This window comes from Podarcis bocagei (assembly GCF_964188305.1).
Source record: "Podarcis bocagei genome assembly, chromosome: 7".
Lineage (NCBI taxonomy): Eukaryota > Metazoa > Chordata > Lepidosauria > Squamata > Lacertidae > Podarcis > Podarcis bocagei.
Genome location: NC_138132.1, coordinates 33,961,275 through 33,985,547, shown reverse-complemented (window position 1 = coordinate 33,985,547; position 24,273 = coordinate 33,961,275). Strand labels below are relative to the sequence as shown.

Here is a 24,273-nt window from a genome sequence, read left to right as displayed (position 1 = left end):
TTATTATTGTTGTTGTTGTTGTTGTTGTTGTTATTATCCCTTGAGATGGTGTATCTTTCTAATCATCATGCTGTTATTATTTAGGATGGTCCAAATGACCATCTATCTCACAGAGAGGGTAATGTGAACGTGCTTCTTGCAATAGTTAGGAACTCCCTAGAGCAGATACTATGCTTCCTTGTAATGCTGTCTATTAGCTAAAGTTGTAAGGGAAGAAGGAGCCCAGGCCCAGCTATCTTCACAAACAGTAAAGGAAAAGTTCATGCCAATGAGGCCGAGGCTTAGTGGATGCGATGGGGTCCTTTACCTGACTTTTGGGGAACACAGTGCTTTGCAATTCTGTAGTTAACCAATCACTCAAAGCCCAGGGAATGCTGGACAGTGCTGATCCTTGTAACACAGATACTCATGGTATAGATGCAGAAGCACACACAAGCCCAATATGCTTGTGTTCTGCTGAAGATACAGGGCAATTAAGAACTAATGTGGCTCAGTTGGTTAGAACGTGATGCTAATAAAGTTTGTGGATTGGATCCCTGTATGAGCCAACTGCATATTTCTGCATTGTAGGGGGTTGGACAACATTACCCGCCAAGTCCTCTTCCAACTTGATTCTAAGTAATCAAAAGGAAGCACTTACTGTTGACCCTGGCTGTAGTAGCCTTCATATCCTTCGTAACTTTGCTCTGCATAAGCATCGTCATAGCCCTGGAATAGACAAAGAGGCAAGGGTGGAGTCAGCTATTGTAAAAAAATAAAAAACCAAGCAAAGTACCATCTATAAAAGTCCAAATCACAAAAGTGATACACAGGTACCCCCTTCAAACACACATTACTTTACCTTGCAGTTATCCAAACAATGTCCTTGGAAATATTTCACGCACTAAAAAAATACAATTGCCCAGTGTAGATATAACAATCTTGGTCTAATAAATGGAATAGACCAGACTTCCCCAACCTGTTGTCTTCCAGATATTTTGGACTACATCACCCCAGTCAGCATGGCAAAACCTGGTTTCCTACTACAAAGTTTGTGAAATTTCTTTAAGAACTGGTACAATCACCCTCCCTCCATACTTCCGAGCAACCAAGGTCGCCTAGACTATGCAAGTAGTCCTTTGCCAATTAGTCCTTCACTGGGATCTGGGATCAAGTCTTATTTCTGTGCATCAGAAAGCATTAAAGATGCAGTGTAAGGAGGATGAGGCTAGCAGAGAGAAAAGCAACTGCCAAGCAGACACAATTTCTGTCTCTGCTTGGTGCTATTTTCTCCACTGAAGACAAGGCTTAGTCATTCTTAAGGGCCATTACTTTTTAAAGTAGCCAGGTCCAAAGGCCCGTGCTATTATCAAGCTCTCCTGTACAGCACCAAGCAAGCATGCCTTTCCCCAGTGCAGTACTTATCAAATGACATCTGTTATATTCTTTCAAAGTTGTGTGTGTACACAAGAGAGGAAGACCCCACCATATACAGTGGTACCTCGGGTTACAGACGCTTCAGGTTATAGACTCCGCTACCTCAGGTTAAGAACTTTGCTTCAGGATGAAAACAGAAATCGCGTGGCGGCGGTGTGGCAGCTCCAGCAGGAGGCCCCATTAGCTAAAGTGGTACCTCAGGTTAAGAACAGTTTCAGGTTAAGAATGGACCTCCAGAATGAATTAAGTTCTTAACTCGAGGTACCACTGTATTTAAAACAGTATGATTTTACTTTAAACAGTCATAGCTTTTCTCAGGCTTCTGGGAGATGTAGTCTGTTAAGAGTGCTGAGAGCTGTTAGGAGACCCATATTCAGGAAGCTACAATTCTCAGAATTCTCTGGGAAGAGGGACTGACTGTTAAACCACTCTGAAGATTGCAGCGCTGTGAGGCAAATGGGTGGGGGCTCTTAACACCTCTCAGCACCCTTAACAAACAATAGCTCCCATAATTCTTTGGGAGAAGGCATGATTGTTTAAAGTGATATCATAGTACTTGAAATGTAAGGTGTTAACGTGGTCAAAAAGGGTCTAACTCTGTGGGAGGAGCAGGCTATTTGCTTGCAGGTCCCAGGTTCAAGCCCCAGCATCTTTAGGCAGTGCTGGGAAAGACCCTGGTTTGAAATCCCATAGTGAATCGCAGTCAATCACTGCTGACAATACTGTGCTAGACAGACCAGTCATCTGACTCTGACAAAAGCTGCTATCTATGTTCTTACATATGTATAATCTTGGGTGTTGTGGATAAACCAAAGTTTTTAGGCACAAGTAATCTGTTATCAGACTTTCTCCCTCCTCTCAGAAAGTTAAAAACTGCTTACATAATCTTCATAGGTCTCTGGTGCAGGAGGGGGAGGAAGAGGTATTCTTTGAATGCCGGCTGCCCGAGCTCTTGGTGCAGGGGCACCTCTCACTGCTGGAAGAGGGGGAACACCCCGGGCCACAGCTGCTCCTCTTGCAATGGCACCTCTCACTGGGGCCCCCCGCACAAGAGCTCCACGTGGAGGTGGTGGTGGAGGTCCCACGCCACGTCCCCTATAAAAAGGGGACAGAAGAGTTAGCAGGCACACACAATCTGCACACAACCATGCTCTGGACACCCACTAAATCTAATCTGTTGTCTATACAGATGCTCAATTTGCAGAGGCCTAGCAGCAGAGATGAATGACAAAATTAAATCTAGTAAAATTTGCTGTGTGATGTACGGAGACATGAGCTAAAAATGCCCAAATATGAAACTTGGATTGAGCAAGTAGCAAAGATTTAAGTACCTACCAGAATCACTTCAAAGATAAGCCAAACTAGCAGCATCAGCTGTCAATGCAAAAGGCGCAAGAGATCTCAAAAAAGAAATGGGCCTTTATAGTCTTTCTAAGTTTAGCACAAAGTAGTTTTTGGAAGCAAAGGAGAGAGGAAGCATTATCACTTGATGTTCATACAGCCCAGTTTCTATATATATAAAGATGTGTATGGAAAAACCTACACAACTGAGGCTGCTTCTGATATTTGGATTTTGAATAATAATAATAATAATATTTTTTTATTTATACCCCGCCCTCCCCAGCCAAGACCGGGCTAAGGGCGGCTAACAACCAGTAATAAAAACAAGTTGAATAATTTGTGGGGTTTTTTAATGTTAAGAACAGGAGTTGCCAAAGGGAAACATAATAAAGGAAAGACATGAAGTAAGGGGCAGATGCACAGATGTAGGTAAGCAGATTAGCAATTTTATGGAGCAGTGATGTCTAGGTCAAGAAGGGTTAAGATAAAGTAGCAAAGAGCAGAGCAAAGGCAGCTGTGAAGGGCACTTAAAGCTAAATCCACCTGGCCTGAGAGACTTAGAAAACATTCAACTGTCTCTCTGAAACAAGGGTTGGAAACTTTCTTAAATGAAAACCAAAGTTTCAAAAGTCTCATGTTATCCTTGCTTAGTGCAGAATGCACTGGCAGGACCGTGGAGTTTAGGAATAATTAAAGATGGTCTACAATTAATGGGCCACCACCCTATTGGACAATTCATAAACCCCCTCAAAGATCTGGTATTGTCAACATGCTGAACAAGAAAAAGCTTGCAACTGCGAGAGTAAACTAAGACTCAAAGCCCACCACCTATGGGAAATATGACTGAGTGCCTTTTCTATTGCCTCTCACCTGTTCAGCAAGGCTGCCCCACTCCACACACTAAAAAAAAAATTGAAACAGCCATTAAGCCCATATCGCTTCCCCACCTCCCCAAACCATCAGAAGCACAATCTTACTGCTTAAAAATGCAACTGCAACCAGCAAGAGCTCATCTCTAGCAACATTTCCATTTGTTACCTAGGAACAGGTGGAGGTGGGGGCACAGCTCCCCTTCCTCGTACAGGAATCCCTCGACCTCGTGTTGGCTCTGGCACACCATTGAGATAAGACAGCTCCAGAAACTGCTCCTGGCAGATGTCATCCATCATATCCTAAGCAAAAACACGACCATGCAAAAAATAATAATCTCACTCATTTTATTTGAAATGGGTTTTTGTGCTGCTAACAGCAGCTCTGTTTGGAAAGGCATAGGTGAGTACTATGGGCAGGAGCTGCCTAAGTCACAACAGCTGCCACAAAACATCCTCTGCACCCTTGTAGAACAGCTGGCCTTCCTGCCTGTCAAATGCTCTGAGAAGTGGGCTCCCTTAGCAACCTAAATTTCTTGTTCCTATTCAGAGGAGGCAGGAAATGGTTTCAGTCCAAAGAGCAAATGCTCACCAGTAACTCTAAGCTGCCTCTTTCCACTTCTGTCCCTGCTCTGTGCATTCTGCACTCTCCAGGGGGTACAATTTCAGGCAATCTGTGGAGGGATTAGCAGCAGAGCAAAAGCATTTCACTCCCTAAATCCAGTAGGGAATCCAGTCACTGATGCCAATCTGTTGGAGGGGTGCAACAGTAACACAGTAAAGTGTTAAAAGATAGGAGGTGGTTTTGGCAAACTAAAAGGAACAGATGGCTTCAAAGAAGAGCGACCACTTTTGTATCCTTTTTGATATGTGGAAGCCTTCAAAGCTTCACAAACCTTACATGCAGTGTCTATGTAGCTTTACCCCTTTGTGCACCATATTCAAAACTGAGGCACTCACAGTCATTTTGTGTTGTGTGCATTAGAACAAAAACAAATATATCAGAAGTCCATTGTTATCCACAGCAGGGCAGACATGGAACTCTTGTTCTCCTTTAGCTGCACAGCAATGCCTGTCTAAGAGGCTTCTACAATTCCCTGTCTAGAAGCTCAGCTCAACAGGGGTAACTAAGACAACCCCCACCCCCAAATTCCTGTGTACTCTCCACAACGTGTGCACATACACACCTCACACCTTTAGAACATGAGATCCAACAATTTCCTCTGCTGATGAATAATGAAAGCTAGTCATTTCTGAATATTTCTAGAAAGGTCTTTCTGCTTTTCAAGACAGATATTAAACCCGAGGTGAAAACCCCCCAGCTAGTCTTAAAATGGTGCATTAGAGCTAAAGTTCCCTTCTCTAGTTGAGTTGAAACCTCAGCAGGAGTTTCCATTTCAGAGAGCTCAACTGCACCTACAATTCATGTAACAAATTTCAGAAGGCAAAACCAAACCAGCAATCCAGATATTAGAATCCTTGGTTCTCTAAAATGAATAAAAGATCAGGTGGTCCCCCCACCCCGCAAAAAGAACATTTGCAGGTGTTAGCAAATAAAATTCAGTTCCTGACAACTTTTGGAGCAGCCAATCTCTCGATGGCATCTTCCCTAGAGTGCAGTCTTTTGACCCTTTAATAGCCTTTAAGTTCTTAAGTAACTATTGCAAAATCTCTAAGATTATAATTTTTAAATGTCAACCCAACACTTTTTTCAAAATAGGACAAGGTCTTTCGTATCTATGACTGCTTGGGAGTCATTTTTGCAGAAAGACATCCAACTGCATAGGTGGGTTGGCTGCAATTAAGTTTTGGAACGAAGCATTTGTTCAGCTCCGGTGATTGAATTGTCAATACTTAGTACTGCCTTACTCAAAACATTATCTCCTTTTTCTTTCTGACTGAGCTTATTCTATGGAATATGCTTTGCCACAATCTGTTCTACTTGAACACACCTTGCCAAGACCAAACATGTCATTATGCAGAACATTTTAGAAAAAGAAGGTGGTATGTACCGGAACAAGGAACTTTTTGACTTCTTCCATGGCATGGGCCATAAGAGCATAAGCCTCACAGGGTGGCCCGAAAACTTCAATGAAGACATGCAGGTCCATATTTAAATGAGCATACTTTGGGTCACCCCCCTTGCGCAGTTCTTCCTCCTGAAAAACAAACAACTGTTACAGTAGATGGCTAGAGGTTTTAAAAGACAACACAAGCCTTCCTGTTGCTCACATAAAGAGACACGTGTTGCTTTGCCACATCTGCAAACAGATGCCACCAACCTCTCCGAATTTTTTCCCAGGAAGCAGAGACAAATTCTATGATGCTTAAAGGAATGAAGTATTGGGATTATGTCTCACATCTTTCCCTAGTTCTCAAAGAAAAAATTGATCATCCTTACCTGCTTGCTGTAAGGCAGGCTTCCTCCAGATTTTTTTTGGCCTACAACTCCCATGATCCCTAGCTAGCAGGACCAGTGGTCAGGGATGATGGGAACTGTAGTCTCAAAAAACATCTGGAGGGCTGAGGTTGAGAAAGCCTGCTGTAAGGTAATTTTACTATTGCTTCCAGTTTGCACGTGTGAAACTGGATTCAACACCTTATTGAAGGGCTCTATATATTCATGACAGAACTAGCTTAGGAGGCTGTTGCTACAGCTCTGGACCCTTCAATCCATGAGTTATTTTACTGGGCTAGTAATGACTTTTATGACAGTTTGACCTAGGTGAATTTTACTGCCATTTGGAGAGGCCCATGTAATTGTGGCAGCACTTGCTTTACTGGCCAGTGGTGTTAATCTTTTGGTGCACAATTAACTGCCCACCCATATTTTTAATCTGGAAACTTTTTTTTAAGCTGAGACTGCTCTGTGCTTGGACACGGACACACAAGTGGATTCTTCACACCCAATGACTGCAACAGCAACTGCTCACCTATTTGCAAATAAAGGTGGCAGGATAAAACACAAGTACAGGACTAGACATTTTGGTAGAAATCTCAGACCCCGACAACAGTCTTTCATTTATGCCTCCTAGTACATAATTTTAAAAACAGGAATCAAAACAAAGTCTAACATTAGTTTTACTAAAAAAATTATTTACCTGTACCAACCCTAAACTAGTTATCCTAAGATGGTCCAGGCCCTAAACTTTTGCTTGCTTATATCGACTCCAAAGAATTTTGCCAACTGATATTCCAAAGAAATATGAAAAATGGGCTTCCAATAAGATTCATTTATTTCTCTTCTCACTTACTTGGCAATGAAAAATCCTGACTAGCATAAACTCAAGATTTACTTACTTGGCTTTAAACAATCTAGAGGCTTAACAGTAGCCTTCACAAGTACAATTTTAAAAAGTTAAGAAAACCAAGATTTCAGTTAGATACCCTCTTCAAAGTCACATGGAAACGTGAGAAGCAAGAGCTCAACTTTGAAGTGATGCTCTATGAATCTCTTTTCTTTACATAGCCTAGATACAACAAACACTTGGCATTGGTTGTATTAGAAAAGACTATTGCATTCTGTTAATGAGCTGCCTGCTCATTCTGTGATTAATGGCAAAGCAACAAGTACTCCTGGGGATTTTGCAGTTCTAAGTCATCAATGCATTTTTCAAAGGTAGGTAACACAACACTTTTACTTAAAGGCAATGTGCTGTCAACAAACGGTTGGCCAACCCAACCATCTATGAAAAAAATCCAGAGTTCTAAAACACACAAAAGTACTTGTACTTTGAGCCCAGTACTCCTACCTTTGCCTTGTCTCTCATTGACCCCTTCCCCAGTACAGATATCTTTGCTCCAGTTTCTTCCTGCAGTCGCTTGATGGTGTTGCCTTGGGGTCCCAGGATCTTCCCAACAAAGTTAAACTAAAAGGAGAGAAACAGATTTTTTCTTAGTTTCAAAAACAGAATTAAGTTCCTTTAAAATTTATACTGCAATGACTAGGATCAGCAATTATAAGTTTCCCTAAATTTTAAACTGTACTCATTTTGGCTTTCTAGAAAAAAACAAAGGGTGAATGATCCAAATTCTGGTAAGTTAGCAATCAAGCATATTAAAGTGTGCATAGTGAAAGTGTTTGCATTTTAAAAGAACACACTGGAGGAAAGGTGGCTTGGAGGCAAAAGACTTTTGGTATCACAGATTCATATCTGGAGGCTTGTGGGAATGCTCGGTAAACTTACATGTATAAGATATGTTTTTTAAAAGGTTGGACTAATTAGGGGGCATTAGGGACACCCCCCAAAAAAATTTTTTATTTTGACATCACAATGGGGAACCTAGAGAAACTGCTAGTAAAAAAATATCTAGAAATTGTTATTTTCAAAAAGTTGGTAACCCTAACAAAAGCCTTTTGACATCACAGCAGGATCAGTCAAGATGGTTTCCCTGTCTATTTTTAATGAAAATAACAGACTTTAGGGGGGCACAAAAAGCCCTGATCTATGCAATGCCACTTCTGTGGCACAACTCTAGTTGTCTTACTACCTAACTGTAACTGAAATATGGCCCCTTTCCCCCATGTATATCACTGTCTCCCCTCCTCTCTTTTTTCTTGCTATGGCAAATTTAGACTGTAACATCCTCAGGGCAGGGACCTGTCCTCTTTATGTTTTGTGACATGCCATATGCACAAGGAATGAAATATATATATATATATATATATATATATATATATTGCCAATAATAAACATTTTCAAGTACAAGAAATATCCTTCGTAAGCCTATGCTCTGGCCTGCTACAAACACACAAAGAAAATACAGCAGAAACGCCTTGGAAATATTTAACAACAGCAATAAATGCATTGGCATAAATCAGGACAGCTCAAAGCAAACAGCTGCTGTGAGTGGAACTTGTCATAAGCATCCCTTTACAGGACATTAATGAGGCATTTGCTGGCCTTCACCTTAGGGTATTGCTTGACTGGGATGAGAACTCGTTCTTTCAGCTTCATGTTCTTATGAGAAAACAGGTCCAGATAGGTCTCTTCCTCATCTTTCTTTGATTCACCTTTCTGAATTTTGTCAATTTCTAAACAAGACAAAGCATACAATTGAGACAGCACTTCAACCTTTTTTTAAAAAAGAAAAAAAAAGATGCACATGTAAAAGCAGGTACAAGAGGCAGCTTGTCTAGAATCACCCCCCCCCCCATTCAAGGTACATGACTGTGCAAGTGAGTCCCAAACTCAGTTTTTCCGCAACCTAGCCAATTGGCCCACCAAACAAACAAACAAACAAACATCATTGTCCTATTTGCACTTATGTTAGCTAACTATTTCTAAACCAAAGTGAGAGAGAGCTGCTTTTATACAGTTTTGCTACTTTGTAGCTTTTCTCATTTGCTCCCAGCAACATCTTACCTATTGCATTTTATTAAGGCAGTAGCCATGCGGGAGCGTTATTACCCAGTTCTCCCCCAAACATTTCTAAGAAAACTCTACAGACCCATGCCACACCAGAACACCCCCAACTCTGAGACGACCACGTCTGCTGTAATGGAAAACATTCCGGTGCAAGACCCTTTCTTTCTTGCCTGTCTTTTACCAGGCAATTTTGTAACAGGACGATCCCTTTCTGCTCTGGTTGTGACATCAAATATTTGAAGATGTGTGTATTTGCACTAAAAGGAAGTCCAAGAATGTAACTGGCAAGCTCTCAATTTGCAAGTGACACAACTGGGCTGCTTGCCAAGTTCCAAGGCCTTCCCTATGACAGGCTGAAGGAAATATAGGAATTTCAAGAAGATATTACTACTTTTTGGGTAGGCCTTCTCTAAACAAAGCCCAAAGTTTTCCAAGGATGCAAGAAGGAAAACACCTAAGTCACAGAAGCTCTAAGACATAGGTAGGCAAACTAAGGCCCAGGGGCCGCATCCAGCCCAATCACCTTCTAAATCCAGCGTGCGGACGGTCCAGGAATCAGTGTGTTTTCACATGAGTAGAATGTGTCCTTTTATTTAAAATGCATCTCTGGGTTATTTGTGGGGCATAGGAATTTGTTCATTCTTTTTTTCAAAATATAGTCCACCGTCTGCCCCCAAGCTCTGAGGCACAGTGGACCAGCCCCCTGCTGAAAAAGTTTCCTGACCCCTGCTCTAAGAGTTTACTCAGCAACTATGGAACAAAAGTCAGTCCAACAGTAAAACTACTAGGACCAATAAGTAACTTCAGGTTGAATACAAGATGCCTACCCAAAGTAAAAAAAAACCCCCAAAAACTTTCATGATAAAAAGACAGAAATTGATCAGTAGGTTTTACTTTTCCCCCTTTCATTTAAATGACCTTGAAGAGCCCTTCTAACCCATATTTCAGGCTCTTTGAATATTAAATTGATTTTCATAGAAGTCACCGAAGCATGCTAAAATTTCTTGATTTTTTTTGCATGAAGAATAAAGGTTTTAAACCACAAGCTGTTCAACATTGCTAAGAGAATTACTCAAGCACAGAAACCAATTTATTCTGTTAAGAACTACATTTTAGAAAAAGATTGCCTTCACCAGGAGAAACAGAGTTTTATGCATCAATGTGCACGAACAATATAAATTCTATTTTAAGGAATAACTAGCCTTGCTATAACATTTTGACCTCAAACTCCATAATGAACTACGGGTGAGTTAGGTTATTTACCAAAAGGCTGATAATTGATTTGCCAAAAGCCTCCAGACCTGGTTGGGGGCTGCAGAAGACTGCAGACACTATCTTACTCCCCCATAGACATGCATGTGCAGATGTGGACAAGTGTCTCACCAACGGAAACAAATTCCTTTTGTTTCCCAACAAACTTGCTTGGAAATAACCTGTTCTGGAGTAACTCAAAAAGAAGCTTCCAGAAAGGTATAGATGGGCATTCTCTGATGCTATTACTTTTCTAACACAAAAAGCGACACTTTTAGATTTCCGGCTGCTGCTGTTGCTGTAAAAGCTATCCAAGCTGAAGCCGCCCTACAATGGCACTGCTGACCTGCCAGAAAACCACCCAGAACTTCTCAGGGGTTCACGAGCCCATGAAACCAGGGTAACTAGCTCCACATGCTCAAAATATTATACTGGTACCTGAAACTGATACATTTCTTATGTTAACAAGGCTTTTGTATATGAAAGTGTTTACATACTCATAGGATCCTCATACACTCCTATTCTTCTGCATTTAACAGGAGTGGGAAACTTTTTGCCCTTCATATGTTGCTGAACTACATCAGCCTTAGCAAGCACAGCAAACAGTCAGGGATGGTGGGAGTTGTAGTTTAGCAACATCTGGAAGTCAAAAGGTTCATAAACCTGGCATAAATGTTCACCAGTGGTGAAAGCCATGGCCAACTGCAGTGCAGCAGTGTGTGAGCACCTACCTTTTAGACAAAGTCCAAATGTAAAGGAAAATATGGCGCCTCCATTTGTTTCATGTAACTAAATACAAGGCCTAGTCTAGTCTTTAATGCACAAAACAATCAACACATTGCAGATACTTTGCCACCTGGACAAATGGATTTTTACTCCTACCTTTAAAAAAAAGCAATATCTAGCCAGAAGGCTATTTAGCAGATGTAATAATATTTTATTTCAACTCCCACTCATATACCCAGCACTCTGCTAAACAAGGTCAGAACACCATTCTCTGTGCATGAATTAGCAATGTTATACTTCACTCATATGGCTCCATCAAGAGGATTCTAAAAAGGCCCAGAATAAGGGACTGCCAGAGGGCAGTGCTGATGAAAGAATTAAAAGCTACAGCATATGCTAGACTGGACAAATTCTAAGAGCTAGTCTTGCATAGTTTCAAGGAAGCACAATCGGTTTAGGTAAATATACAGTGGTGCCCCGCAAAACGAATGCCTCGCAAGACAAAAAACTCGCTAGACGAAAGGGTTTTGCGTTTTTTGAGCTGCTTCGCAAGACGAATTTCCCTATGGGCTTGCTTCGCAAGACGAAAAACGAAAACGTCTTGCAAGTTTGTTTCCTTTTTCTTAACACCGTTAATACAGTTGCGACTTGACTTCGAGCAGCAACTCATAGAACGCGGTGTGGTAGCCTTTTTTGAGGTTTTTGAAGACTTTGGTGATTTTTTAAGCTTTTCCAAAACTTCTTTTGCAGCCATTTGGTAAGTTAAACTTTTAAAACTTTTTTGGGGGTTTTTAGATTTTGGGTTGGGGTGTTTGGAATTCAAGGACTTGGTGTTGGGGAGGGGTTTGCAAGAATCTGGAAGCTTGTGTGGTTTTTTTCTGCATTTTTATGATTTTCTGTGACCATTGGGCCACTCTGCTGTTTTTTTAAAAAAATTCTGGATTTGAATTTCTGTGTGGTGGGTGGCTGGGGGAACAGTTGAGGAGGGGTTTGCAAGAATCTGGAAGCTTGTGTGGTGTTTCCCTGCATTTTTATGATTTTCTGTGACCATTGGGCCACTCTGCTGTTTCTAAAAAAAAATTCTGGATTTGAATTTCTGTGTGGTGGGTGGCTGGGGGAACAGTTGAGGAGGGGGTTCTTCAGCAAGAAGCAAAGAGTGGAAGAGGAACCTTCTTCGAGTTGTCCCCCAGGGTCCTAGAAAATGTACTGTATACTTTGTTGATTTTTAAATGTTTTTCTGTCATGTTTAGAAACTTCATTTATTGTTCCTTCAATTTTTGAAATGCTCTTTACAGTATGTGTGACTTTAAAGAGCACTTAATAATCTCTTATTGTACCAAATTTGGCTTTGTTTGGATTTTTTTTGACCATAGGAACGCATTAATTGAATTTCAATGCATTCCTATGGGATTTCGTGCTTCGCAAAACGAAAAAGTCGCTAGACAAAAAAACTCGCGGAATGAATTAATTTCGTCTTGTGAGGCACCACTGTATATCAGTACCATAATTTAACCAGAAATACTGTAGACCTATTGATCTATGACCTTTTTTATTGTTTTATAGAAAATTGTAAATTTATATTGTCCAGTCTCTCAATGAACTTAAAATAACTGAATACCAGTACAACTTTTGGACAGAAAGTAAAAGCTGTAAAGTTGGCTAGAATCAGAACTTCATTTAGGGAGAATAAGGACTAAGCATACTCCCTTGGATCTAGGGGAACTAAGAGACAAGGAAATCAGAAACAAGTTGCTGATAGAAGAAAGAGCAGTCTATTTGGAAAGAATCCAATATAAAAACAGGTGAAATACAAGATATGAGAGGTCTCCAAAGAACTTCACATTGTATACAGAAGGGAAAGGGATATCATTGTATATCATTGGGAAAGAGAAAGAGGAGGAGTTTGGCTAAGAGGCAGGATGGCAAAAAGTAGGACAGAGCAGGTGGTAGGGATGGAATTTTTTACTGCTTTATTCTCCCCCCCCCCCCCCAGGAAATGGTTGGCTTTATAAGTTCGTTAGTAAGAGTGAATGGAAGCCAACTGCATATACAATATTATTAGGCAACTCTGAATGTTTTAAAGTTTTTAACTTTGTTTACTAAATACAAGTAAACTAAACATGCTTAATTAGATCACCTTTAGGGCAACAGTTTTCTGATGCAAATTACTCACCAGAGGTCATAGACACAGCAGGGACTGTACACTACTAACAGGAAGAAAGCATGTTGGTAAAAAGAGGCTAGGAAGTACAAGTCTAAAGCAGGGCTTCCCAACTTCTCTAACCCCTGATCTTTTCAACTCCACTGACACACTGGGAACTTTAAAAGTGTGTGGTGGGGACCACCACAAAATGGCTGCCATGGGGGGGGGGTCATCAAATCATAAAATGGCTGCCACAAAGGCATAGTCAGATTTAGTAAATGAAAAAAAATGAATACTGAAACTACATGTTTCTTACATGGGAACTGGCCCACTCAACCACAATCAAATAAAATTTTACCTAGGTGTTGTTACTGAGCAGTTCTATAAAAACCAGTCTGGTGTTTTCCAGTATTACCATGGCACAAGAACACTTATGCAAGTCATGGATCCTCATGTAGTTACAATGGATGCGAACAATGCATCAATTTATTTAAGCTAGGGTAGCATTTGTCCCACTCATTGTGCTATTGGAAGAGCATTTGAAGACCTCCCCCTCCCCCCACCATTTTGCTCTCCTCCCTGCCTCCAATCCCAGGGCCCTGGATCTGTTGGCTGGGTCATTGCCCATGAAAGCTGTTTCTTGTGCCTGGGAGCCTGGCTTCAATCTCAGCCTTAAAAAGTACATACGGGCAAAGGAAGAAATGGGCAGAGCTTTGCTCCATTATTACCTTGATGTAAAGGCTGAGACTGGTGTAAGATAGGCTTCCTCAACCTTGGCCCTCAGTTTAGAAGTTCCAACCTTATCAGATCTATTCATAAGGAAGCCATAATATGTGCGATAGGACTATTCTCTAGTACAGAATATTTTTACTTTACCAAATTCTTCAGTATGTTATGGCTACACACATATAAGGCTACCAATCTGTTCTCAAATAGCTGAGGAAAATAACTTTTTCTTTCATCAGACAACCAGTAAAAAGAAAAAAAGCCCAATCAATTAATTCTAATCAAGTACAGTGGTACCTCAGGTTAAGTATTTAATTTGTTCCGGCTGTCTGTTCTTAACCTGAAACTTTTCATAACCTGAAGCACCACTTTAGCTAATGGGGCCTCCTGCTGCTGCTGCGCCGCCGGAGCACGATTTCTGTTCTCAACCTGAAGCAAAGTTCTTAACCCGAGGTAATATTTTTGGGTTAGTGGAGTCTGCAACCTGAAGTGTATGTAACCTGAAGCGTATGTAACCCGAGGTACCACTGTACTGCCCTTTCCAGTTTTTTTTGAAACTACATAGAAGGGGGGGGGGAGCACTTTTTAAAAACTAACAGGAAGGAACTCAGAAGAGATGGAAGAATGAGGTAGCAAAAAATGAGGCTGAGGTGTCTCACACATCTCTTGGATTGCAGGTTATGGTCTAAACTTGAGACCCTGACAGCACTTTCTGCCATAATTGGGCATTGTGGCCAGGTGACCCAAGGGGACAGCAAGGGCCAAGAAACAGCAGGTGGTTGCAAAGCAACTTTTACATATTGATTTGAATTCTCCAGCTGTGAGGCTTCTGCTGGCTCACATATAATTTGTCTAGGATTTTCTAAAATGTTTGGAACATAAAAATATAGGACAACTAGAACAATGACTCTTGCAATTAATATATTAGTTATGTACTTAGAAGTTATTTGAAGAATATAAGAAGAGTCTAGAAAGCTCTTCTGCCTGTGCTTACTGTATAAATGTTTTTGCAACAGTAGAATTTACTGTTTGGGGTGTTTGACTTCATTCTCAAATTAAAATTCTTTACTGATACAATTTCTTTACTTTCATTGTTCTTGCCAGTGCTTTAAAAAAGAAAAAAGGGGAAAAAATGTTGGTACTCACCATAAAGTTGTTACAGTAAGTGCAACACTTTTAACATTTGGCGTGCCAGTACTGAGTACCCCTGAGTACCCACAGAAAAAGCACTGCTTCTTGCATAGCAATACAACATGAAGCTTCTCATTCGCAGAGAAATAAAGCAATGAAACAGGCCTGTCATCCAGCAAGATTAAATCAAAGCACCTCTGAACTGTTTCAAAAAGCAAAGAAATCTGCCTTAATTACATGAACTCTGCTTTAAAAAGTTAATTAGTTCTTAGATCAAGAATGTTCCTCACCTTACTCACAAGTCAAAAATCTAGCATTCCCCTTTGTTCTAAATTCTGACTGGTTATTTCCAAACAGTTGTTGTTCTCTTGATATAGTGAAAGCCTGAAAGCACAGCAGCTGCACTGTGGTGATACGGCTACAGCAGGCGATTAGACACTGTCAAGATGGGGAAGGAGGGTGCTAGCAAGACAAAGACTGCCATTTCCACTCTATTTAATAGTTTCACTGGAAACAAGGACAAATACAGATATGCATAGCAATGAGATTACAAAGCCCTCTGTCTCAGCAAGAGGGGAAGGGGAGAGATACACAGAATGCTCTGCTTGAAATCTCCTGGAATAAAAAAAGAAAAATCCCAATACTTGGGTGGAAATTCTAGGGTCCAATTCTCTAAGTCTACCTCTGACCACCAACTTAGATGGCATTTCTGTACCCACTATCACATTATAAAGGCTAATAGTGCCACTAGTACCAATCTTCATAACAGATACACTAGAGGCACTATAGACTTCACTGAGCAGAAAACCACTGTAATTTCTCCAGCTTGACCAGGGTAAGAGGTGACCAACACCACATGCAAATTAACTGGGGTTTTTTAACCATTACTGTCTGACTAGTAAGACACAGACACTAAGCAGAAGTGCTGAAGCTCAGTGGTAGAGCACACACTCAGACTGGATGCCCACCATTTCCAGGGCTGGGAAAGTTTCATCTGAAGTCCTGGAGAGCTGCTGCCAGTCAGTGTAGGCAATACTGAATGAGAGGGGCCAAAGATCTGACAGGTGAGGCAGCTTCTCAAGTTCCCCTTCCTAGTCCACAACTTCCAGATCCAAGAGAGGATGGCAGAGAACACAGCCTGCCAACTACCTAAACGAGCCTTTCCCAACAGATGTAAAGTAGTGTAGGAGACTTTCAGCAGGTACAGCTTGAACTTGTTGTGTCAAGAAAAGCTGCACCTCTGCATCACTATTAGAATAACAGGAGCCCTGTGTTGGGAATACTGCCAGGGAGATATAGTCCGGCAGCCGGCTTGGGGCCATGATGGACTATATCTCCCTGGCAGTATTCCCAACACCCTGAACTCTACTTCTACCTTGGCGATCACTATTATAGTCCTCACCACCATTTCTGTCATTCCTATGTACTTTCACACCTCCATTTGAAAGCAACTGTCTTCCCTTTCTCAGAAACAAGATAAATAAGATTCTGGAGGTAAGGCCCACCTTTCCATCACTACATGAAAGATTACATGCCTCAGACTCCATGTTAAGAAACTTCCAATTTCCTGCTTTACTACACTCTCTGCCACTCATATGCATGCTCTCCAAGGCAGTGTTAGAAACTGGGATAGAAAAGCTAGGAGCCAAATGGCTCCTAGGACCTGGGTTGTGGGCACCAAAACAGAATGTCTAGTCACCATTGGGGGAGGTTGGCGAAACTTTTTGATATTTTGGTATCACATTTTTGAATTAAATTGTTAATACATATTTAATGTTTACAACAAAAATATTGGTACCATACTTCAGTTTTCAAAACATATTGGTACCATACTTCAGTTTTCTTTTTTGTTAAACTCCATAACATATTGTCAATCCATAACATACATTTCGAGGCTTCAAAGCACATACATTTCACTAATCCTTGAGTGTCAGCCAGGTGCAAAAAATGACACCCAGACTTTTTGAGGTGCTTGCAAATGGAGAATCTTTAGGAGCAAAATGCGCCTGGCACCCTGCTAATTTCGAACCCTGCTGCAAGAGTATAACAGTCACTTGCCTATGGAAAATAGGAATTACCACCATAAACTAGGCAAGAAGGATTCTCTAAACTAGAAGAGCAGTTTCTGTTCAGTATCCCTTTATTCATACCGTCAACATGCCACACCTACCATTTGAAAATATATGTAAGCAGATGGGTTACATGAGGGTGGGAGTTTATTTAAAATGGCAAAGGAGCCCAGTTTTACGACCTTGACAAGAATACAGGATGGGGGTTTGGGGGCGGGGAACAGGAAGAGGAAGAGACAACGAATTTGCTCAACTAACTGGAGTATAAACTATCTTGAGTTCTCCCATCCTGTTAAGTCTGATCAACAAATAGGATCAGCACCAGATCAAATGGGTTCTAGCCTACCAAAACTTATATTGAGGGGGAAAGTTAGGGCACGTATGGCCTTCTTCATACACCTTTATACTTGATTACATTTTTAAGTATATGCCTGGAAAAGTAAAGGATGTCAGACTAACAATGGTCGGCTTACTAATTTGTACTATAGTGTTCCAGTGGATGGATTCAGGCACTCCACCTTTTCTGTTACTATTATTCTACAGGACGCTGGGACTCATCTCCCCACCCCACCCCCAAATCAGCCGAGTAGTCGCCACAGTGTCGGCGGCCCCTCTCCCCTCCCCTCCCCCGCGGCAGGGGCGTTTACCGGCTTGCAGCAGCTGCATGGCGTGGGTGAAGGAAGGGTCCAGGCTGTCCTTCTCGGCCATGAGCTCGGGCAGGTACTTGTTCTCGGGCTCGGCCTTGGCCGCGGACCCGGCGCCGGGAATCAGCGGGGTAGGGACGACGCTGGGCGCCGGCGGAGCCGAGCCGGTGGCCGAGGGCGGCAGCAGGGGCGGAGGCTGGGGCCCGCGCACCCCGCCACCTCCGCCCCGCGGAGGCCTCCTCGGGGAGGCGGCGGCCTGAGGCGACTGGAGGCGGCCCGGGGGAGCCGCCGGGCCCGGGGCCCTGCCCAGGCGGCCGGGGGCGGCGAGGTCCTCGCGGCGCTGCATCCGCGGCCGAAGGAGCGGCAAAGGCGCGCGAGGGAACAGGGTTGCCACGCCGACTGAGCGCCGGGGCCGCCGAGACAGGAAGCGGAGGGAGGGCCGGAGCGGAAACGCCTCGTGCGCGCGGGAACTGCTTCTGCTTCTTCGCCTCTTTCTTTCTTCCCCTGCCTCGCGCCCAAAGTACGGCCGCCTCCAACCGTTCTTCTCGACTCAAGCCAGGAATGCGCGTGCGCAGACCTCGCGAGGGCGCCCACTGCGCACGCGCCAGCCTAAGGCCTCTTCGCCACGAACAAAAAAAATGAAGCGCCGGGATGAGCCGCGCAGGCGCAGCATTCCATTGAAGAGACGGCCCTCTTTCCTATCAGCTCGCCGTGCGCACACGCCCTGCGCATGCGTCTTAGATGTAATTCAGGGCTCATGCGTGGTTCGTAGACTACATATATAGAGAGAAAAAATACATTGGAAGTAAAGGTTCACTGTACAAATTCCCTCCTACTTCTCTCTCTCCTTCCCCCTCCTTTCCATAAGAGAAAAGTGAGCGCTGCTCATGGAGAACAATAGAAAGTAGTTTTTAGCTGGATTCGGAAAGCAGCGTGGCCTCCCCGAAACGAAATGGAAGCAGCAGTACAAACAGACGTTAATGCTCTTTCTAATTCAGCTTTATTCCGTGGGAAAATATGATTTGGGAAACTTTTTCAAAACTTGAGCCAGGAGTACCGATGCTGCAGCAGTGTATGCAGTAGAGCGCAGCCTTAAGCTGCTTAAGAACTCCAGTCACGTTCACGATCAATTCCCCGCGCCATAAGAAAGCAGCTGCCTTTCTTGCTAGCTTTTGTTCGCGAAGGGAACTCGCTCCTGTCGCCTATTAGATGCTAAAAAGCGTACCAAACTCTCTTGTCCTCCATGGGCAACTTTCCTCGTTTCAAACAAGCGAACGCCTCCGTACTTGTGGCTGTCTAGGTGAACCCGGAATCTGTGCTCTGTGGGCGAGTGTACATTCGTAAGTCTAATTCTCGTGACAAGCTCCTTCGCCGAGGACAAAGCTGAGAGCTAGAGGCCGAGAGCGGGAGCGCGCGCGCCCTCATGGCGAAGCGAGGAGGACAATGCACAGCCGCGTGCGCAGGAACCATGGAGGGCGCGGGAGCGCGCCCCCGCATGGGTTTCCCCATCGCCGCCTCAGTGAATAATTTTCTTAAAAGTTTACAGAAAGACAAAATGCAAATGATTTCCCAACATCTGAAGAAGTGTGCATGCACACGAAAGCTCATACCAAGAACTAACTTAGTTGGTCTTTAAGATGCTACTGGAAGGAATTTTTTTATTTTGATTTCCCAACAGTTACCGTACGATAACCATGTGCGTTGTTAAATGCCGAGTTGCATAATAGCAGTGTTCAATCTCGCATGTGCCAGACCAGAAGCGCCCTAATGAGCGCACACCTTAAGAAGAAGCAAAAATCCGGAGCATTCGAATAAGAACGTAAGAAGAATTCAGCTGGATCAGGCCATCACTGATCCAATGGTCGTTCCAGCCCAGCATCCTCTTCTCACAGTGGCCCGCCAGATGCCTGTGGGAAACCCTCAAGCAGGATTTGAGCACAGGAGCACTCTGCCCTCCTATAGTTTCCCGCAACTGGTACTGAGAGGGATTGCTTTCTCTGGTGGCGGCGACAGTGCATGGGCATTGTGGCTAGTAGCCATTGATAGCTGCCTCCTTCATCTTTTGAAGCCATCCAAGTTGGTGGCCATAGTTTAACTATGTACTGTGTGAGGAAGTATTTTCTTTTATGTGCCCTGAGTTTTCCAACATTCAGCTCTGCTGGATTTTGTCCATGAGTTCCAGAGTTATGATAAGCGGAGAAAAACTTTTCTCTGTCTGCTTCCTCCTTGCCATGCCTGCTTTTATAAACTTCTGTCATGTAACCTCTGACTTACCTTTTCTCTAAACCAAAAGATGGCAAATGCTACCCCCTTTCTTAAGTTTCTCCATCTTGATCATGTTGATTGCCCTTTTCTTAACCTTTTCCAACTCTATAATATTATTGCACACTGCCCTAATCTCCAAGTGCCCCAGTCTCCAATTGGTGTGAGATTCCAGGAGTTCTGGATGCTTGATCAAGGTTCAGTTCCCTTGGAGTGAAGAACTGTGGAGACAGTGGTATCTTTATGGTATATGATTTATTTACACATATATACAACCTGAGCCTACAATGGAGGGGCCCATAGCATTGACACCCCAAGAGGGTCTTGCTTCTCCTATGGCTACAGCTTTGGATTCCAGCAGAAATCAGACATGACTCTCTCATACAGCTCCCCCCCCCCAACTCAACCAGAACTGTACACAGTATTCCAAATGCAGTTGCAACATAATTTGTAAAACTGCATTTTGATACTGAAAGATTGGGAGGTTCCTCTCTTTCTACTCTTCCCATGCAGGTATGTCTGTTTACAGTGCAAGCTGAGTGGTATCCCAACACTTCCAACGTAGTGGAGCATAAATTCCCACCGTGGTTCTCAGCCTTGTGCCCTATGCCACTTCAGTTAAGGGAACCCAGCCCACTCCAATGATCTTTTATTCCAATGGAGCAAGGGTGGCTCTGGGTGTACTGGGGCTTTTGTGATGGTGTTCTTTGAGTTCCAGGATGACAATAGGGCATCCTCACTGGTGCAGGGGAGGGGACTGGTACTGTACTACAAGGCTCATGTTGGAGATGTGTTTCTGGGACTGGCCATGCATGCAATTTCCTCCTCTGGCTCAGAGTTCTCCATCTTATCCCCAGAAAAAGGGGAATCTGATCCCAAGGTCATGACACCAGTGGTCTTTAAAACTGTTCTCCCCATGTGTTCTCTGTTGTGCAGTCAAAAGGGTACTTATGAACAATTGTGTGTGTGTAGATAATGGGACTGGAACCACCATGTGCAAGACTCACTTTTATTTAGTATTTATTTGGAGAATGCTTTTATCCCACTCTTCAGCCACGGATTGAGTTGTTTACATATAAGAAAAAAACAGTCCATGCCCTCAGACTTACAATTTCTACAGACATAACACAAGCAGGAAATTGATTAGAGGGAAAAATAAGTAAACTTGCATTCATATTCATAGGTACAGTAAATGTTGTTCTGAAGACCAGATGGGATAGAAAAGTTCAAGGAGAGGAGACACCAAATATTGCTTTCTCTCAGCATAAGAACATAAGCCAGCTGGATCAACCCAATGGCCCATTTAGACTAGCATCCTATTTTCACAGTGGCCAAAGAGTGTGCCTGCATCCTTGCTTTTCTCTCTCTTACAGCGTGATGCAGAGGCTGCTACCAGGCAACATTTAATGGAGGGTGAAATCTTACTTCTTAGCAGAGGTTGGGGCCTAGCATTCTTTCTTCTTTGAGGTAGGCATGGCTATGCCGGGAGATATTGTGTGGGTGTATCACCATCTGTAGACTGGCTTGTTCTGTAGCGGTTTTTCACAGCGGCACCATTGCCATGCAATCTGTGACTGATGATGGCATCAGTGGTGTTGCCATGGATGCTGATGATGCAGCTGGCATTGTTGAACCATTTTGTGCTTCTTGGAGTGGCATTCCCCCACTCCTGTTACCACAAATTTCTTTTGCGTGTGCTGCGGGAGCTACAGTCAGGACCCTGTACTTTAAACAGTTGGGTAAATGGCAGGCTTTCCACAGGTGCTGTTTTCTTTCTCCAGCACAGAAAAACCTTTTTTTCTTACATTATTTCTGCCTGCTGTTAAAGGCACACTGGCCCTGCCAGAACAGTGTCTGGAAAGGTGTTAACTTTGCTGAAGTAGATATTAATGGAGAAAACAAGCACATTCCACTGCCCCAGGTCCTCTTGCATAACTAGCATAACAGTAGCATAACTAGGACCAGGTCAGATGCCTGCAGCCTAACCCAAGAAAGCACATTCAGACACTGAATACCTCTGGTGAGGAGGAAATTATCATAGATGCATAGACATCTCAGATGTTACCATTTACCTCCCCATGGTAAACTCTCCATGGGATGGGGACATGGAATGCAGAAAAATATGCCTCAGTATAGAAGTGGTTGGCTAGAACATTTTCTAGATAAATTGCAGGTGGGTAGCCATGTTTGTTGCAGCAACAACTCCAACTCATCCTGTGGTGCCTTTAAAAGACATGGCCGCTTGTTGTTTCATAGGCCAGAGCCTACTTTTTCAGAAGACATTGGTCTGTAGGGCCTGTGCTAAATAGCTGGAGATGGAGTGACCACAGAGATTCTTAGTTCTTTTTTAACAACCCTCATAGATGTTGCCCCCCATTAGATTAGAACACTACTCCTCTGCAAGCATATCTCTTGTGTTAATGCAATGGTGGGGAACTGATGGCCCTCTAGATGTTTTGATAGACCACATCTTCCATCACCCCTGGCCATTGGCCATGCTTGCCGGGGCTGATGGAACAGAGCCAGTGTGGTGTAGTAGTTAGTGTGTCGGACTAGGACCTGGGAGACCAGGGTTCAAATCCCTACTCAGCCATGAGGCACACTTGGGCTAGTTACTGCCTCTCAGCCTAACAAGGTTGTTGAGGGGATTAAATAAGGAGGGGTGGAACTGTGAACACCACCTTCAGCTCCTTGGAGAAAAAGGTGGGATATAAATGCAAGGAATCAATAATAAATCAATTATAAGCCTACCACATAAGGAGGACCAGATTTCCCTTCACTGTTTAAATGGCTCCTTCATTAACACAGCAATCGGATGGTCATGGCAGTAGGATTATAAAAAGACCCACCTAGTTCAATAAAGTGACTCCAGATAACAGGTGTTCACAGAGCCCTGTGCTAATCTTCCCAAAGACAAAACATGATGACCATCTAACAGTGTATATTGCTACTCAATCATTTCTTCCCAGCATGGGAGAGCAGGCTTTCTCTGCAAGTGGAATGTTGATTCCTGCTGCTCTCTAGTGGCAAAAACTTAAATATGTTGCATTTGAAATGGAAAAGCAGCTTCCCCCCCAAATCTAAAAAACAAAATTAAGCAGACCTCGCAGGATTGTTGTGAGGACAGCTCTATAGTGTGTGTGTGTGTGTGTGTGTGTGTGTGTGTGTGTGTATATATATATATATATATATTTGCTTTCGTAGATTTTCACGGGTACAGGAATGCAGGTTTTGGTGTCTTCGGGTGTCTTCCCGTGTAAGAGTTGGGGTGTCTAGGCGACGTTTCGACGAGGTCTCACTCGTCATCTTCAGGCTGGTGCTTTCGGCTTCTTGTTACTGGAACAGAGAAACAAGTAACAAGAAGCCGAAAGCACCAGCCTGAAGATGACGAGTGAGACCTCGTCGAAACGTCGCCTAGACACCCCAACTCTTACACGGGAAGACACCCGAAGACACCAAAACCTGCATATATATATATATATATATATATATATATATATATATATATATATATATGAATGAGAGGAAGTATGGGATAGAAAGCGATAGAAAGATAAATATTGCTCCCTGTCCTCTTCCCTCAGCAAAGCCTTTTGTTAACTACTCTGGCCTCATCTTACATTCCAAGTGCAATGGTCACTGATATTAGCAGCAATACTGTGCACTTATCTGAGAGAAAGCCACAGTGAATACAAGGAAGAGGGGTGTCTCAACAAAATGCCTCTGCCCCTGCCAGTGTTAGGAAGTGGCAGCAGTTTCAAACAAAGGTCAGATGGCAAGCCACCATTTTAATTTTCCACAATGAGAAATGTCAATGGCAGGCCTCCAGGGCAGTCCGAGGCCTGTCATTTTAATGTCCTATAAAGCCCTGGACCAAGGTTACATTGGAGTCATTATAGGAAATTAAAATATCAGCTCCCCAGACTGGAGGGAGCAGGAGTGGGCTCTAGTGTGGTGCTGGGGCATCAACAGCTGTCCAAGAGTGCCACATGCTGATAAACCAGCCCTGGCAGTGGGACTTACTTCTGAGTAAACTTGCACAAGGTTGTATAGTTAGAGGGACCTTCACCAAGCTCAAGATGTTTTGGTGTGCAATTCCCATCAGGCCCAGTCCTGGGAATTGCAGTTCAAAACATATGGAGTGTACTAGCTTGGGTAAGCTCAGTCCAATCTGCCCCACGGGTGGGGCCAGTGCTGCAACCTGCCTGCCATTGGCCAAATAGGCAGGCAAGCTGCAATCCATTTCCCAGGCCTGGGTGAAGCTGAAAACAGCTCACTCAAGCCCACGAAAACTCGTCTTCAGCAGGAGCACTGGATTCAGGGGAG

The 24,273-nt window shown here is 43.2% G+C and overlaps 1 protein-coding gene across 3 annotated transcripts in view; it reads right to left on the bottom strand.

The window, feature by feature from the left end:
* The window catches only part of KHDRBS1 (KH RNA binding domain containing, signal transduction associated 1), a 29,880-nt gene extending 11,614 nt beyond the window's left edge, over window positions 1–18,266 (bottom strand). For 2 of the 3 annotated variants that reach the window (XM_081202495.1, XM_081202496.1), the window contains exons 1-8: window positions 17,689–18,266; window positions 8,537–8,661; window positions 7,379–7,495; window positions 5,639–5,785; window positions 3,796–3,929; window positions 3,628–3,657; window positions 2,298–2,511; window positions 641–708 (exon numbers count right to left, since the gene is read on the bottom strand). In XM_081202495.1, coding sequence (XP_081058621.1) covers window positions 641–708; window positions 2,298–2,511; window positions 3,628–3,657; window positions 3,796–3,929; window positions 5,639–5,785; window positions 7,379–7,495; window positions 8,537–8,661; window positions 17,689–18,031 — 1,178 coding nt within the window. In that variant the 5' untranslated portion in view covers window positions 18,032–18,266. The remainder of the gene's footprint in view (window positions 1–640; window positions 709–2,297; window positions 2,512–3,627; window positions 3,658–3,795; window positions 3,930–5,638; window positions 5,786–7,378; window positions 7,496–8,536; window positions 8,662–17,688) is intronic. The other variant, XM_081202497.1, reaches the window with a different exon arrangement.
* Window positions 18,267–24,273: the final 6,007 nt, after the last annotated feature.